General features: G+C 39.9%; 1 protein-coding gene across 1 annotated transcript; it reads left to right on the top strand.

Moving 5' to 3' along the window:
• The first annotated feature begins 2,016 nt into the window (after positions 1–2,016).
• Positions 2,017–9,605, top strand: adssl (adenylosuccinate synthase, like). Its single transcript, XM_026328093.1, has 13 exons — positions 2,017–2,301; positions 3,304–3,406; positions 3,785–3,853; positions 4,358–4,408; positions 4,485–4,551; positions 4,680–4,787; positions 4,993–5,074; positions 5,544–5,670; positions 5,756–5,910; positions 7,159–7,283; positions 7,429–7,526; positions 8,486–8,635; positions 8,744–9,605. Exons 1-13 carry the CDS (start codon positions 2,074–2,076, stop codon positions 8,794–8,796), a joined length of 1,416 nt encoding a protein of 471 aa, XP_026183878.1. The 5' UTR covers positions 2,017–2,073; the 3' UTR covers positions 8,797–9,605.
• Positions 9,606–15,193: the final 5,588 nt, after the last annotated feature.

Here is a 15,193-nt window from a genome sequence, read left to right as displayed (position 1 = left end):
TGCTGCGTTGGTCCCTCTGAACATCTACAAGTTTTAATTTAGTGTATCTATGAGTCAGCTGTCACTTTTGTTCCTTTTATAAATAAAGTCTGAGAGTGTTGCTCCATGCATGGATGAGTCTGCCATTTGTCTGCTGTTAAATATGATTAATGTTACAATTACAAACAAATGCAGTTAATAACTAACCTACGTGCATAAACAAACACAACGATGCAGGGGAATAGTTAAGGTTTACAAATTCTTACACGACGATGTTACTTCAACACAAACATTTATGTGGCTTTGTGTTATGCAGAAACACTACAGAAATTGAAATTTCCTCATTGTGTTTAAATGAACTGGGTTGAGGAAGTGCAGACACCACAGCCTCATAGAGCCAAGTTCATGCTGTCTGCAGCAGACTCCCTATAATTAGCTTCATGTGAGAATGACACATAAGATACATGACTTTGACCGTGTGCAGTTTATACTGTATTGTATATGTTTTCTATCCAGCACAAAGTTCGATAGGATATTTCTTAATGTGCGTCTCATCAGTAGATCAATACTTAATCAATAGGTGACCTTGGGTGACCAGAAAGGCGCCTATATAAATAAAATGCATTATTAAAATGAAAAAAAAAAAAACTATAATAAACAAAATGTTAAGTTAGGGTCCATCCATGAAGATGGTAGGATCATGAGGAGGCTCACGCTGCAGTTTTAAACCAGTATTGTATTAGCTGTAGACCTGAACACACAAAGGTCACTTAGGTCAGCATGAAAGTAGATTAGATTAGATTAGATTAGATAAACTTTATTGGTCCACAAGGGAAATTACTTGGTCACAATAGCTCAGTTACATACAGACACTCTTGAAAACTATGAAATAATAAAAATGAAAAAGAATAGAAAAATACGAGCAGAAAATACAGCATTTGAATATGTACAATATACACAGTAATCTACAATTACTCTTAACATTTTGACACAGGGCCCCATAACAGGACAGGAAGACTCCAAATGCTGATTCACAGGTTAATAAGGACCAAATAATTTCTCTTTGTGTGCACGTTACCATCCACATTACTATAAATCAGTCGACATGACCATGGCTGTTGCAGCCTTGTCAGGTAAACATAATAATTTAATTTGAGCTGGTTAAAGGAAAAGTAAAATATGAAATAAGGAATAATAGTGAAAAGGTTTCCAAACCTACTCTGTATGAACGGTGCATAGAAATGAGCTTTTGCTCATGTTAATGACTGTGTCATTATTAATCAGTGAACATCCTCATATGACGGTGCTGTTTGTGCTGCTTTTCAGGGCAAATGGCTTCAGTTAATTAATTACAGCATCTGTATCCTATTGCAGTGTTTGCCCATTGGAGCAGAAAAACACTTAGTTAACACCCTTCATTGCCACCAATACCAGAAATGTGTAGAAAGCCCATGTTATGAGGATTTACAATGCAACCATGGGCAGCATATCGGGGTGGGGGACATCTGCAGAGACCTAGAACTAACAGGGGCCCTTGAAGAGTGTATTCAAGATTATGTAGAGGGCCCAGAATTACATTTTTACTGGGGCCTAAAATCAGCCATGATGCCCAGGATGACCACAGGCAATAAAAATGCACCGACAAACGTCAAAACAACCAAAAACAAACCCACGAATGCGACGTATAACATCAATAATATGATTATTGTGTGTTTATTGGTAGGAGTCTAATCATTTTAGTCTGATCTCTATACAAAAACAAGTTTTGTAGTCTACGCGTGAGAGAAAGCGAAGCCGGAAGTGGAGTGGAGTGAAACATGTCATAGTCGTCTACTCTTGGCTAATCGTAGCGTCTCTTACAAATCATCACTTATATGCAAAAAATCAAGGACTTAATAAAATATTCAAGTAGCTATTATAATACAGCCAGTCTAACATATTTATGTTGAGAATAAACCGGTGTGTTCCTACAGAGAAGCAGGTTTATAAAAGACAAACACTGTCGCCCCGTGGTGAGGCGGTAGAATAGTATTTCCTGTGACGCACCCTAACGCGGTAAAACGATTTTCCGGGTTGCAGAAGCACCGCAGCAGCATGGCATCCAACGACAACACGGATAATGGACGGGGGGCCGTGTCCCTGAATGGGGAGCCGGTCGTTAAGCGGCCGCGAGAGAGTGTCTCAGAGGAGTCGTCGCTCCGCGTCCCGAAGGAGCCTCACAACAAAGTCACCGTGGTGCTGGGAGCGCAGTGGGGCGACGAGGGCAAAGGGAAAGTTGTGGACCTGCTCGCAATGGATGCGGATATCGTGTGCAGGTGTCAGGTAGCTGAGTCTGTCCAGTTAGCTTCACACTCTTCACTCTGACTGGCTGTGTCACACCTGCGGCTGTCGTTAGTGTAACAAAGGGGATCACAAGGCGGCATTTTGATGAAAGTCGCCACTGTTCGCTACTCCTAAATATTCATGACGTAATTCATACGTCAGCAGTCTGGTCTGAAGCTCCCGGATGTGGAAATGCTAATCTTAGCTTGATGCTAGCGAGAAGTGCTAAATGGTTTCTCTCGGGGTTTTTTAAATTAAATTAAATTCCCCGATTTCACACACTGATGACAGTGAATGTGTCTTCTAGACTCTTACATTCACATTCGGTTTCCTACGCAGCTAGCTTTCTTCCTCTTCGCAGTCAGCCCAGTGGCGTTTAGCGAACAAGTTTCGTCTTGTGCCCCAAGCCCAGTGAAAACACTGACCGTGGCCCCTCGGTGCACACAGACACTCTGACCGTGGCCCCTCGGTGCACACAGACACTCTGACCGTGGCCCCTCGGTGCACACAGACACTCTGACCGTGGCCCCTCGGTGCACACAGTCACACTGATTGTGGCCCTCGGTGCACACAGACACTCTGACCGTGGCCCCCGGTGTGCGCAGACACACACACACACACACACTGATCGGTGCACACAGACACTCTGACCGTGGCCCCCGATGTGCGCAGACACACACACACACACTGATCGGTGCACACAGACACTCTGACCGTGGCCCCCGATGTGCGCAGACACACACACACACACACTGATCGGTGCACACAGACACTCTGACCGTGGCCCCCGGTGCACACAGACACTCTGACCGTGGCCCCCGGTGCGCGCGCGCACACACACACACACACATACACTGATCGGTGCACACAGACACTCTGACCGTGGCCCTCGATGCACACAGACACTCTGACCGTGGCCCTCGATGCACACAGACACTCTGACCGTGTCAATTTTTGCTGTTGTGTTTCTTGCCAGAAAATGGGATGTTTTGCTGTTTGCAGGGAGGCAACAATGCAGGTCACACTGTGGTTGTGGACTCAGTGGAGTATGATTTCCACCTGCTGCCCAGTGGAGTGCTCAACAAGAAGGCTGTATCCTTCATCGGTAGGACTATCCCTGTGCTTTATGATTTCAAAGATTTGGACGTGTGGTGGGATGACAGAGATCCTAATGAAGCAGCTAAAAACTGAACCTTGTAACCTTAAATGTGAAATGTAGCTAATAAACTGGAAATACATATAGAAGATGATTTCCTTGCACTGTTACTCTTCCCTAGTCTTAGTTTTACTTTGGCACTCAGTCTTAGTTGATGTCTTTGTCTTTGCATTTCCTCTTTTTAGAGGCTATTTTTCAATATCACGAAAACGGGAAGTGAGGAAACATTAATGTGGCCTACCAGCAAAAACCTCACTCATTAGAAGTGTTTTATTTGTGATAGAAATTTCCTATGAAGGTTGTCAGAGGTTTCATTGTACATTACAGGCAACGGAGTGGTGATACATCTTCCAGGTCTGTTTGAGGAGGCTGAAAAGAACCTGCAGAAAGGCAAAGGTAAGGTTGTCTGAACAGGAACACTGAAGTCATGTTGGCAGGTTGTCCCTTTCAGTCCAGTTGGTCTTTTTTTTTTTATAGAAGACATTTCATCATGTCATAGTGGGAAAGCACAGGTGTAAATAATAATGTTTCAGAACCCTTGTGTTGTGCATACTGGCTCACTGTCTCAGTCTCATGTCTTACTGAGACAGTGAGAAATAGAACAGAGCCAATGTTATTGTTGCTGGGATCACACATGGTCTCTACACTTCAATGTCTGCTGTAAATAAAAAAAAAAAAAAAAAAAGCTGGAAAGCTTAGTTATCGGATTTATTTTTTCTCGGTTATTTATCAAAAGAGGGATATCCAATAAGGGTTTTTGTATTCGCATTTTCTGTAAGATAAAAATAGGGACTTGCATGTTGACCTGCAGATAACATGCAGTACAGCCTGATAGGTGGATGGGGCAGAATAGATTTCAGATGCAAACACGTGATAAGGGACTTATTTTATCTTGTGTAGGATTGCAAGGATGGGAGGGGAGATTAAAGATTTCTGATCGAGCCCACATTGGTGAGTAAGATTTTTTTGTTGAAGTTCTTCAATTAGAAACATCACCTTATTGACAGTCCCCTCCATCCTCCTCCAGTGTTCAACTTCCATCAAGCTGTTGATGGAATCCAGGAGCAGCAGCGACAGCAGCAAGAAGGGAAAAAGTAAAATCTGTTCTAATTAGTTCAAACACTGTATTAACCTTTAACCCAGTTCTCGGGTGGGACTGAGAATAATGCTCCTAAATGGATGGCTAATTATTGCTATTAACTTTGTGTTATTTGCACTGTAGTTTGGGAACCACTAAAAAGGGCATCGGTCCGGCCTACTCCTCCAAAGCGGCTCGGAACGGTCTGCGAGTCTGTGATCTTGTCTCAGATTTCAAGGTTTTTGAAGAGAAGTGAGTGTTGGTCATTTTCTCTTGTAATAACGTGCTAGGACTGCTGATGGAAACCACAGATCAGTGATTGAAAGCACTATTACTCAAATATAAATTCTGTACCTTATCCTGCCAGTAGGTGGCACCGAGCAGTAGTACATGCAGAAACTGCTGCCATTCTGCTTTCGTGAAATGAATTTTTCACTCAACATTAAACTCCCTGCAGGTTTCGGATGTTGGCAGAACATTTCCTGACCATGTATCCAAACCTTAATGTCGACATCAAAGGTGAATTGGAGCAGCTGAAGGTGAGGACACGTTATCATGTGAAGCCACGGCTGCCAATCGTTTGTGACTCAGCTGCTTATTATTACTTGTCATTACATGTTACTATTAATACATGTCAAAGCAAGAATTGCAGAGGAGTAAAAAAGAAAAACTAATCAGTGAAAGTTTGTTTCCATGTTACTGCTTTGATTTTGTTCACTGTAACTAAAAAAAGCACAAAACTGTTATTATATGTAGTAACAGCTGTGCTTTCCTACTATGCCAGTATGTCTGCTGTGGAAAAGGTCTGTTTTATGTGAAAGTAATTGAACTTACATTTTAGATGACTAATCTAGTCGTTTGGGGAAAATAACATCTGTAATAGCTTAAAGGTTCCTCAACTGTAATGCAGCTTTTAACAGGCTTTTAAGGCAGAAAAGCTTGTTTTTGTTTTTGTTTTTTTTAGTTTTGAAATTTTTTTAAGAATTTCTCTCTGCGGCTGTTTGCCAGGGATATGCTGAGAGACTGCGTCCTCTGGTGACTGATGGTGTGTACTTCATGCACAAAGCTCTTACTGGACCCAGTAAGAAAATCCTGGTGGAGGGAGCGAATGCTGCTCTCCTGGATATTGACTTTGGTGAGCAACAAGGGGTTTTGTGGTTGATTCTGAACGTGGATGGATGTTTTTGCCTCCTCTTGTTAACAGATGTTCCTCTCCTCAGGGACGTATCCTTTCGTGACTTCCTCAAACTGCACCGTGGGAGGAGTGTGCACCGGCCTTGGCGTGCCGCCATCGTATGTTGGCCGAGTATATGGTGTCGTCAAAGCGTACACCACCAGGGTTGGTGTTGGTGCTTTCCCAACAGAGCAGGATAACGTGAGTAAAACTGAGGTTAAGGAGAAAGGTCCCACTGAATGAAGATAAATGTTGAGATTAAAGAACCAAATTCATAGGACTGGCTTCTTGGGTGTTCAGCAGCGGCTTGTTTTTACAAATCAGCAACACACTCCTCTGGGCTGAAAGAGATACAGCATGTGCTGTTATTGTCAGGTTAATTTTAAATGTCAGCACAGCCGATCTCACAGGACCGATGCTGTCATTAGACTGTATTTTGGTTAATTCATCAAGCAATGAAGTGATTTAAAAATATAAGGCAGTGGCTTGGTTCTGTCAGCAGTTTAATGTCACAGAGATTTCTGCCTCCCTCCCTCCTCACTTATATATATTATGTGTAGTGTGTGTAAGCGTGTCTATCACCATCACTGCATAGCACACCACCACTGTCAAGATTATCAGATGGACAAGGGAGCGGTTCTGACGCCATGCAGCCATGCGATTTTGACAGACCATAAATCCCACTTAACATCTGTCGAGTCTTCATTGGGTGGCAGGAACAGGATGTTTTCACATCTGTCCTTTGTTTTTTCTGTGAACAGTTAGTCACATGGCGTAACATGGCCCTGTCGTTTGTTGAAACAGAGACACAGGGTTTGTTGTATGGGAGTGATTAATAATGCAACCTATGTTTTTTAAAACACAAGTTTTTAAGACTTGGAACAAACTTTTACTAAATAAGGACACACTGCTGCAGACAGATGGTGAGGAGATCGTCTCCTGTTTGTCAGCTTTAGGATTAACAGGCTACACACAGGACCCAGCTGTCTCAGCGCTGCGTCTTGGATTGAGTGTTTTCTCAGTGTTCTCAGGTTAAAATGACGCCCTCTCACATAAAGGGCGTGTAAGTTCCAGTAATGCAGAGTCTCCCATAGGCCCAGCCGGCCTCAGTGGCTCATCAGTTGTGCAGGTGCTGTGGTCAGCTCCAGACTTGTGGAAAAAAAGCCAGACTTGTGGTCAGACTTAGGTCAATTCATATCTCTGGGATTGCTCAGAAAACCTTTGTGGGGATGGTGGGAAAAAAGATGTCTGCTAGTGATGCATCCTTTGACAAGACACTTTAACCCCAGCTGCTGTGGTCAGGCTGCTCAGTGGTGGAGCCTGGTCACAGAATGTTCCTGAAAAAATGGCTTTTGTGCTCAGATGACTTTTCCTATATTATTAAAGGTGTCAGAACCAAACTCCTGAGCTATGTGTCCATTGGCCATTTTTTTTTTTTTTTAATTTCAGGAGATCGGGGCCCTGTTGCAGTCCAGAGGGAGAGAGTTTGGTGTGACAACGGGCAGGAAGAGGCGTTGTGGTTGGCTGGACCTGATTTTGGTCAGATACGCCCACATGGTTAATGGCTTCTCTGCGTAAGGAACCATCACTCTGTTTCATATAATTACCTTCAGCCGCTGATGTATTTATTGGATTTTTGCTGTTACTGTGTAGAAATCAGCTTCATACTATGCTCTACCTTGTCATGAGAGTTGAACACAAGGATTTCTTTCTTTGTAGAATTGCTCTGACAAAGTTGGACATTTTGGACACACTGCCTGAGATTAAAGTTGGTGTGGCCTACAAGGTTGATGGACAATCTCTGCCAAGTTTTCCCGGTATGTTTTATAGATCTGCTCAATACACTGTTGCTTTGAAGACAATATGTTAATTAGTTTAAACAGTTCGGATTTGTCTTAGTGTTGCCCTAAAGCAAAGGCCAGGGTGTGATGACTGTAGGGTTGCAGCATTTATTATTTTTATTCTGTCATTTAGTTTTTGAATTCATTAATTTAAACACCTGAAAACAGAAGTAAATGCACTTCAAATGTTTCTGGAACTCACTGTAACATCTTTTAAACCACATTTTGTGTCTGATCCACAATAAAAAGCAGAAAATACAGAAATTTCAGAACAATAATATATACATCATAAAACAGTGATACTACAGCAGCAAATCTTCACATATTTGAAAAGCTAGAACCAGTAAATGTTAACATTCAAAGCTGCACATCTTCCCATCGTGTTGTAATACGTTTATTCAAAATATGAATTAAAAAAATTCTGTCAGCAGTTTCAATACCAGTAACATAATTTACTTATTTTACAGGAGAACCTCAGCTTGTTTAAATGTGTATTAGAACTACTACTTTGGTTTAGTAAAAGGCAAACAATCCTTGCTGAGACGCTCCTTAATGTCTTTTTTTAACATAGGTCAGCTTTTACACACAGGAAATGCAGCTTGAGTTTTGTAAAAAAAAAAAAAAAAGAAAAAAAAAAAACCTGTTTCACAGCACGTCTGAAGAGGCATTATCTTCTGTACGTTTCTCTCTGGGTGTGGAGCCAAATGGGGCAAATTGATTTAAGCTAATGAACCAGAGGATGATAAAACAACGTTTTTCTCTGCTCCTCATGGCACTGCAGCTGCACACAACCAGCATGTTTACACTCATTATACATTTATCATTGTTGTACTCGGTTTGAAGGGGCTCTTTTCCTGACTCAGGTTTAATTCTGCTCTGTGGTTGAACTGCAGTGGTTTCTGTTTCTCATTGTTACTGATCTGCTTCTGTTGTAGCAAACATGGACGTTTTGACGCGGGTGTCGGTGGAGTACGAGACGTTGCCCGGCTGGCGCTGCAGCACCGAGGCAGCTCGGAGCTTCGAGGAGCTGCCGTCACAGGCGCAAAGTTACATTCACTTCATCGAAAACTTCCTGCAAGTGCCAGGTCTGTAAAGAGACACCTGACTGTAATGGAAAGACTCCAGCCAAAGTGTTTTCATTTTGCCAAATCTGCCAGCCACACCCTAACATTCTTTTTTCTTTTTTTTTCCAGTGAAGTGGGTCGGAGTTGGCAAGTCCAGAGAGAGCATGATCAAATTGTTTTGACCCGTCTGCATTTTCCACATCTGTAGTCCTCCTCAGTGACCTCTCAGACAATAACTTCAGGTTTTCATACATCACCAGAGGAGTTTAAAGTGCAGGAAGTCACCCTCACTTCACCAGCTGAAGGATGTGTGAAACATTTACTTGCTGCTTGAGCTTAACATTTATGGTTTTTCATCGATACGCTTCTTGCATTCCAAACATTGCTTTCTATATTTATTAGGGAGTTCATTTTTAAAACCAGGTGTAAATGAGTTGATCATTCTTCATGCATTCCAAAGGAAAGCACACTGTTTATTTTTTTTAACATTTGAAGCAAATTAATCTTGACATTTGTTTTGTTTTTTTTTTGTTGTTTTTTTACAGATATTTAAAAACCAATTGATGAACTGATGTAGAAGCCTTCATGTTAAAGAGTCTCCCAGATTATTTTTCAGGATTTGCAAAGAGATGGAAAAATGATTTAAAGCCATTGTACAGTCTGTACGATTGTAAACTTTTCTATTGAACAGTTTTAAGCCACTTAAAATACATGAATGCTTCTCAGTTAAGTTTGTAACAGTATTTTCATAATGATTGTTGAAATAAACATAGTGCTTTTTAAATAATCCTTATGATGGATGAATCAACACTAAAGAATTTTCTTCATAATTGAAGAAAAGTGGAAATTCCACATTCACACAGACAGTGTTTTACATGCAAAGAAAAAGGCACACGCATTATCAATATGTTTTATGACCTTTCATTCATTCTGTCAATAATGTAAAAGACTAATTCGACTGGATATTATGAATAAAGGGTAACTAACATTAGTGTTTGGTTAATTTTGTTACTCTCACCCAGTAAATAGTTTTTGAGAATGTAAAACAATTCCTCTTTCTTAGGTTCTAATGTGAGGTTTAAGGTGTTGTGTTACAGAAACATCCTTAGATTCCTCTTATTTGATCTCTTATTTATAGGTTACACATATTTGATTCTCTAGTTCTATGTCTCTTAAAAAGTTGTCTGTGTCAAATTGGACTATTGAGAAATCCACCCGTGGATATGTGTAGTGGCCCATTTGAAATCTGCACGTTTAGAGATGTGTAATGCCAAGACATTTTCAGAGCAGGGTACTGTGTAGCTGGGAAACCTGTCAAACATATTGTTAAGCAGGTACAGTATAATTGGCATTTCTGTACTGCAGTATCTCGTTGCCCTGCATATATGCCAGTATAATAAAGAACATAGAAAATGCTCCCACACTGAGGCTTCAGTGCAGGCTAAACATCAAGCATCCTCTGATTGTGACTAATATTCTTGGTAATGTTAGTGTATTGAGGAGAGAAGGAATAATCTCATCAACCTGAAGCTTCCCTGACTCTATTCTACTACTAATAGTACTACTACTACTTTTACTACTACTACTAACAGTATTCTGACTGAACTGCTTGCACAGGTGTGAAACGCTGTCTGCAGAAACATCACTTGCTGAATTTGGACAGAGGGCGTACAGCAGAAATTATATCTCTATATTCACACACCTCTCAGGCAGTTGTCTAATGTTTTTCTCTCTCTTTCTTACTTTTCACCCTTCTAAGTTCATTTGACTTCCTCTCACAGTTTAAAAGCTTTTCAGGATCAGATTAGTGTAAAGTGGATTCCTTGGCAAATCAATTCGAGGTGTAACAGTGTACTGGAGCTTCTCTCTTATTCAGTCTTTTTAATGTGTTAGAGGCCCTGCACAGCCACACAGGTGTTCTCAGCTGATTCGACCGCTGATAGGGATGGTGCTGTGCTATGCTGGGAAATGGCATGAGGTCATCAAGGTCTGCAGGATATACTGATACCAATGGTAATAAATTGCACCAGTTTAGGAAACACTGTCTATACATGTCCACATAGTCCTGACAAAAGGTAAATATTAAGAACATACCTAATGTTTATTGGGTCTTTAGGTATTTGGGGTTTGTCTTTAAACAAATTTAAACTTCAATTAAATTCAATCAGGTTAAAATCTGAACCTGCAAAACTAAAGACACTCCCATCAGTCAGTACACAACACAACTGATAAAATCAAGATTATTGCATTACCTCAGCTACTACTCAAATAGACCTTTTTCAGTGCATTTTATACACTGAAGAATATTTTAGCAGTGTCAGTGGGAAGAGGTAATGTCATCGCTCGAGTGCATTAACATCAGAGCTGGTCTACTCAGCATGTTTTCTTTATATCAGCATGAATGAAGTCTCTTTCAAATAAAAACTGATTATATCCTCCTCTGAAGTAAAGTTTTAAATCACCACCTTAGTAATATATAGTTACTATATGCTTAATGTAAAAATATGAAAAATGAAAACAATGAATGGCTGTCACTTCACATTGCCTAAAATTTAGACAATGTGAAGAAAATTAAGTAAATGAAGCAATTTTGATTAAGACTCTAAAAATGTATTAATGTGCAGATGTTTTAGATTCTTATCACACAACACCATCAGGTGTCTGATTGATCCCAGGGCCCTGGGAACTGGTTTAAGGGCAAAAGGGAGAGCCCTAGATTTAGGTTTTGTTCCCTTTACTGCACTATGTATGACGTTAATTGATAAATAAAATTATTTATGTAATTAATTATTAATTAAAAGAAGCATCCCCTGTGTATTTTTAGTGTCTAAAACTTTTGCACAGTGCTGTATATCAGAGAAAGTAACACGTACCACTAAGTCACCACGGACCAACTGAAGCTCTGAATCATAAATAATAAAACGTGACCATTAGAACAACAGCTGTCTCTTGTGCTGCCTTTCTGTTATTTGCTGTGTCTTCTCTTTGTTTATTGTGTGTTGTGTTATGTGTAGTTTGGTTTGTTGCTAATTTTTTTTCCTGTGGACTCAGTGTCCCTGTCCTTGACATTGACCCTGTCAAAGAAATGCAGACCATTTAGCTGTTTTTGTCTCATGTCATTCATAACACAGCTTGTTTTTTTTGTTTTGCTGCTGACTGGTAAATTACAAAGGTTTTTTCAGATTTTTTTTTTTTTTTACTGTCCTGTACATTGAAAATGCATCTTCCCTTAAATGAGCAAAGTTGCCGACGTTTGCTAACCAGTCAATTTCCAGTCCAAGAAGTCCCTGCATCATCAAAAATGGCAGAAAGTGGAGCTTACAGTAGATGCAAGAAGGCTTAATTGAAAATAAAGTGCTCATAATAGCAGCATAGTCCCCCTCCTCCTTACTCCTTCTCCCTGTCTGTCCCCTCCCTCCCTTTAATTTACAACCACCTTCCTTTACTTGTAATTGTGAGCAGGTTAATCAATCTGGGCGTTTTGTTTCAGAGCAGCTTCTGAACAGATGCTCATCTGTGATCAGATGTTCTTCAACACAATCATTTTTTCTCCCCAGAATGGATCTTAATTAATCTACATATCGCAAACAAAACCACACCTAAAATTAAAAGGACACCTGGAACTGAAACTGCTGCTCATCAAGAAGTAAGGATTTTTCTAAATTTTACATTTCTTTGTGTGGATGAATGACTGTGTGACTTTATTTTGTGGATGAAAAACAATGACACGATGAAGAAATGTTGCTTTTATTTGTTGAGGATATCAGCTTCTCTGGCTGTGACTGATGCAGAAGGAAGACAACATTTTGTGTGACCAATGCATTAACAGCCAAGGTTTTACTTTCCCTGCAGCATTTCTCTCTCTGTATGCCACAGAGCTTTCTCTTAACACTGACGACTCACAATAAGTAATCATTCCTTTATCCGTTTCCGTAAACCATGCTCATACTGCACTGTGTCGTGATTTATGTGGCCAAAGTAATAAGACACCTGTTTCATTGCAGTTGGACTGTGTTCAGTTTTCATAAGAACAGAGACAGCAGCTCTCACACAGATTGAATTTGAGGAGCTAAATGTATTTAACAGTTTATTTGGTGAGTGCATAAAATAAATCCAATTCTGCTGCAGGTACAGATGAAGTACAAAGCATCTGCAGTAAAAGATGGAAAAAGACATGTCAGGCTCTATCTCACTGCAAACTACATATACCTATTTGACACATGCATCAGAGTCTATAACAACGTAATGTACTTGTCTCATGCAATGTCTTTCTCTGCTTCTCATTTGTTACTTAAACTCATAGCTACAGTAATGTGTGGTTTGTGATGCAACACTTTAAAGGAATTTGGTAATAGGCAACATGTGGACTATATACAAAGCTAGTAACGAATATAATGGAAGCATATACACAATATATTACATAAAATACATAAAATACATGTTTTTATATATGTTTATACATATATAAAAACTTCCTTTTCTACCCTACTCAGTCAGTATCTGTTATTACATGCCAAATGCTGATCAGAAGAACAACATGACGTATAACATGGGATAGATATTAGATGAATGGATGGATAGTGTGGATTAGATCGGTTTGGAAAAGTTACAAAGTTTTTTGATGGGTAATTGTATAGTGCACATGCAAACATACTTGCTACTTTAACTGTCTTCCAGTTTCATGGTATTTAAATGTAAATGTTAATTTATGTAAAGAATTTGTTTGAGTTCGGTCCCTGAATCAGACTTGAGATGTATAATCATACCTGGATTTTTAATAAATTAAATTATTAGGCAAAGTGTATAAAATCTGTAAAGTTCAACTTCACACAACTCTTTGACATTATTTTTACATCACCAAATGGAAGTGACTAGATGTTGAACATTAAACTGATGAGAAGAATCTGAAAGCAGATTTCCACTGCAGATGTTTTGTTGACAGCTTCAAAAGGCCCAAAAAGACAGTTGCAGTGACACAGCAGAACAGCTGCACAATCTCATCAGTCAGGAACGTCAACCTCACCATCGACCGCCACATCACTAAGCTAATGGGGTCACTCCGTCTGTTCAATCCCAACAACCTGCTCCATTTTCTTGGCCTGTCATGATCACTGCCTCCCACTTCACGGGTTGAACGTCACAGTCATTCAAATCACTTTCTATCTTTCCTCCAGCAGCTATCCGATGTTTGACTTTCCTGAACTCCAGCTTCTCTCAGCTGTTTCTCCAGGTTTCTCTCTCCTCAGAGCTAAAACTGACAATATTGTTCAGCCATGGCTGCCAGGGACTCCAGCAGACTATCAGCACAGCTTCTGGGCTGAAAAGCATTTGCCAGGACAGTATATCAGGCGAAATAAAATGAACTGAGTCATTGTTTAGAAAGGAACTTGGACTTGGATTCGGGGTGTAACAAGTAGCAGTACAAGACAATCCATAAACCTGTGAATACTTCCAATACTGATTAAAATGACCTTTGCTGAGAGAGTGTTATTACCGCTTTACTGATTCTGTCAGATCTAGCAGACCTGTCATTTAAAATCAAACGTTATATGCTACATGTTATGACTGACTGCATTCAAGAAATGTAGTGGGCTGTTTAGCATCAAGCGTCAGTTTGTGTTTTACTTCAATGTGCTTGTTTAGCTGAATATCACATTTGATCCCTGCAGACACTGATTGTTGGCTCTGATTGAACAGCACAAAAGCATCTCGAGTGTTTGCCAACTTGGCTTTATAATCTTATTTTCTGTCGTCCACCTGTCACTCTTTCAAGCAACAACAGTTTGTTCTTTAGTTTTTGTTTAATTTTTCTTGTTAGTTAAATATATATATAATTAGTTTATTTATTTCAACTTCAATGTTATTGCCCCCAAGGGTAAATTTGTCAGACAGCCCAGTAAAACACTAAGAATAAACTTAACATGCAATACATAAATAAAAACCACATAATAAAGATGTATCCAAAAAACAAATGCAGAGTCAACCTGAGCATTGCTCAGTTTGGTAACATGAATTGTTCACCTTCTACTCTTTGGTACTCTGAAAATGAAATATTTATGCAATGAAAGCAAATATTACATAGTATCTTTATGTATGATAATGTAACATAAACGCAGCTACAGTTGATATAACTGCACGACACTCTCTCTATTTTGTTTTTTCTTTGCAGTTGGAGAACATCTGTCCCCGGATGCAGGGACTGGAGTACAGTCAGTCAGTGGCTCTGTCACTTCACCTTTTTATTTAGCAAACACCTGCACATGTTGCACGTGTTAAAATGCTAACCAACCAAATTAAGATTGTCAAAATGGTACATCATATTTGCTTGTTATTAACATATTAGCATTGTCATTGAAAGCATGTTGATGCTGATGTGGACATCTGGCTAAAAACTGCTGTGCTGGAGTAAGGCCTCACAGAAATGCTGGCGTGGCTCTAGACTCCTCTCTTTTCTCACAAGTTACACAATAACCCGAGGATGATCATCTTACCGATATGGATGGAATGAACCAAATTACACTATTAAGCTTTGAAAGCAGGAATCTGAAATGTGTAGCAGAAATGTCCAGACCTGACTGA

Source organism: Mastacembelus armatus, chromosome 14 (genome assembly GCF_900324485.2).
Source record: "Mastacembelus armatus chromosome 14, fMasArm1.2, whole genome shotgun sequence".
In the NCBI taxonomy this organism is placed as follows: domain Eukaryota; kingdom Metazoa; phylum Chordata; class Actinopteri; order Synbranchiformes; family Mastacembelidae; genus Mastacembelus; species Mastacembelus armatus.
The sequence above is the reverse complement of the archived record's forward strand: the minus strand, read 5'-3'. Positions and strand labels throughout refer to the sequence as shown.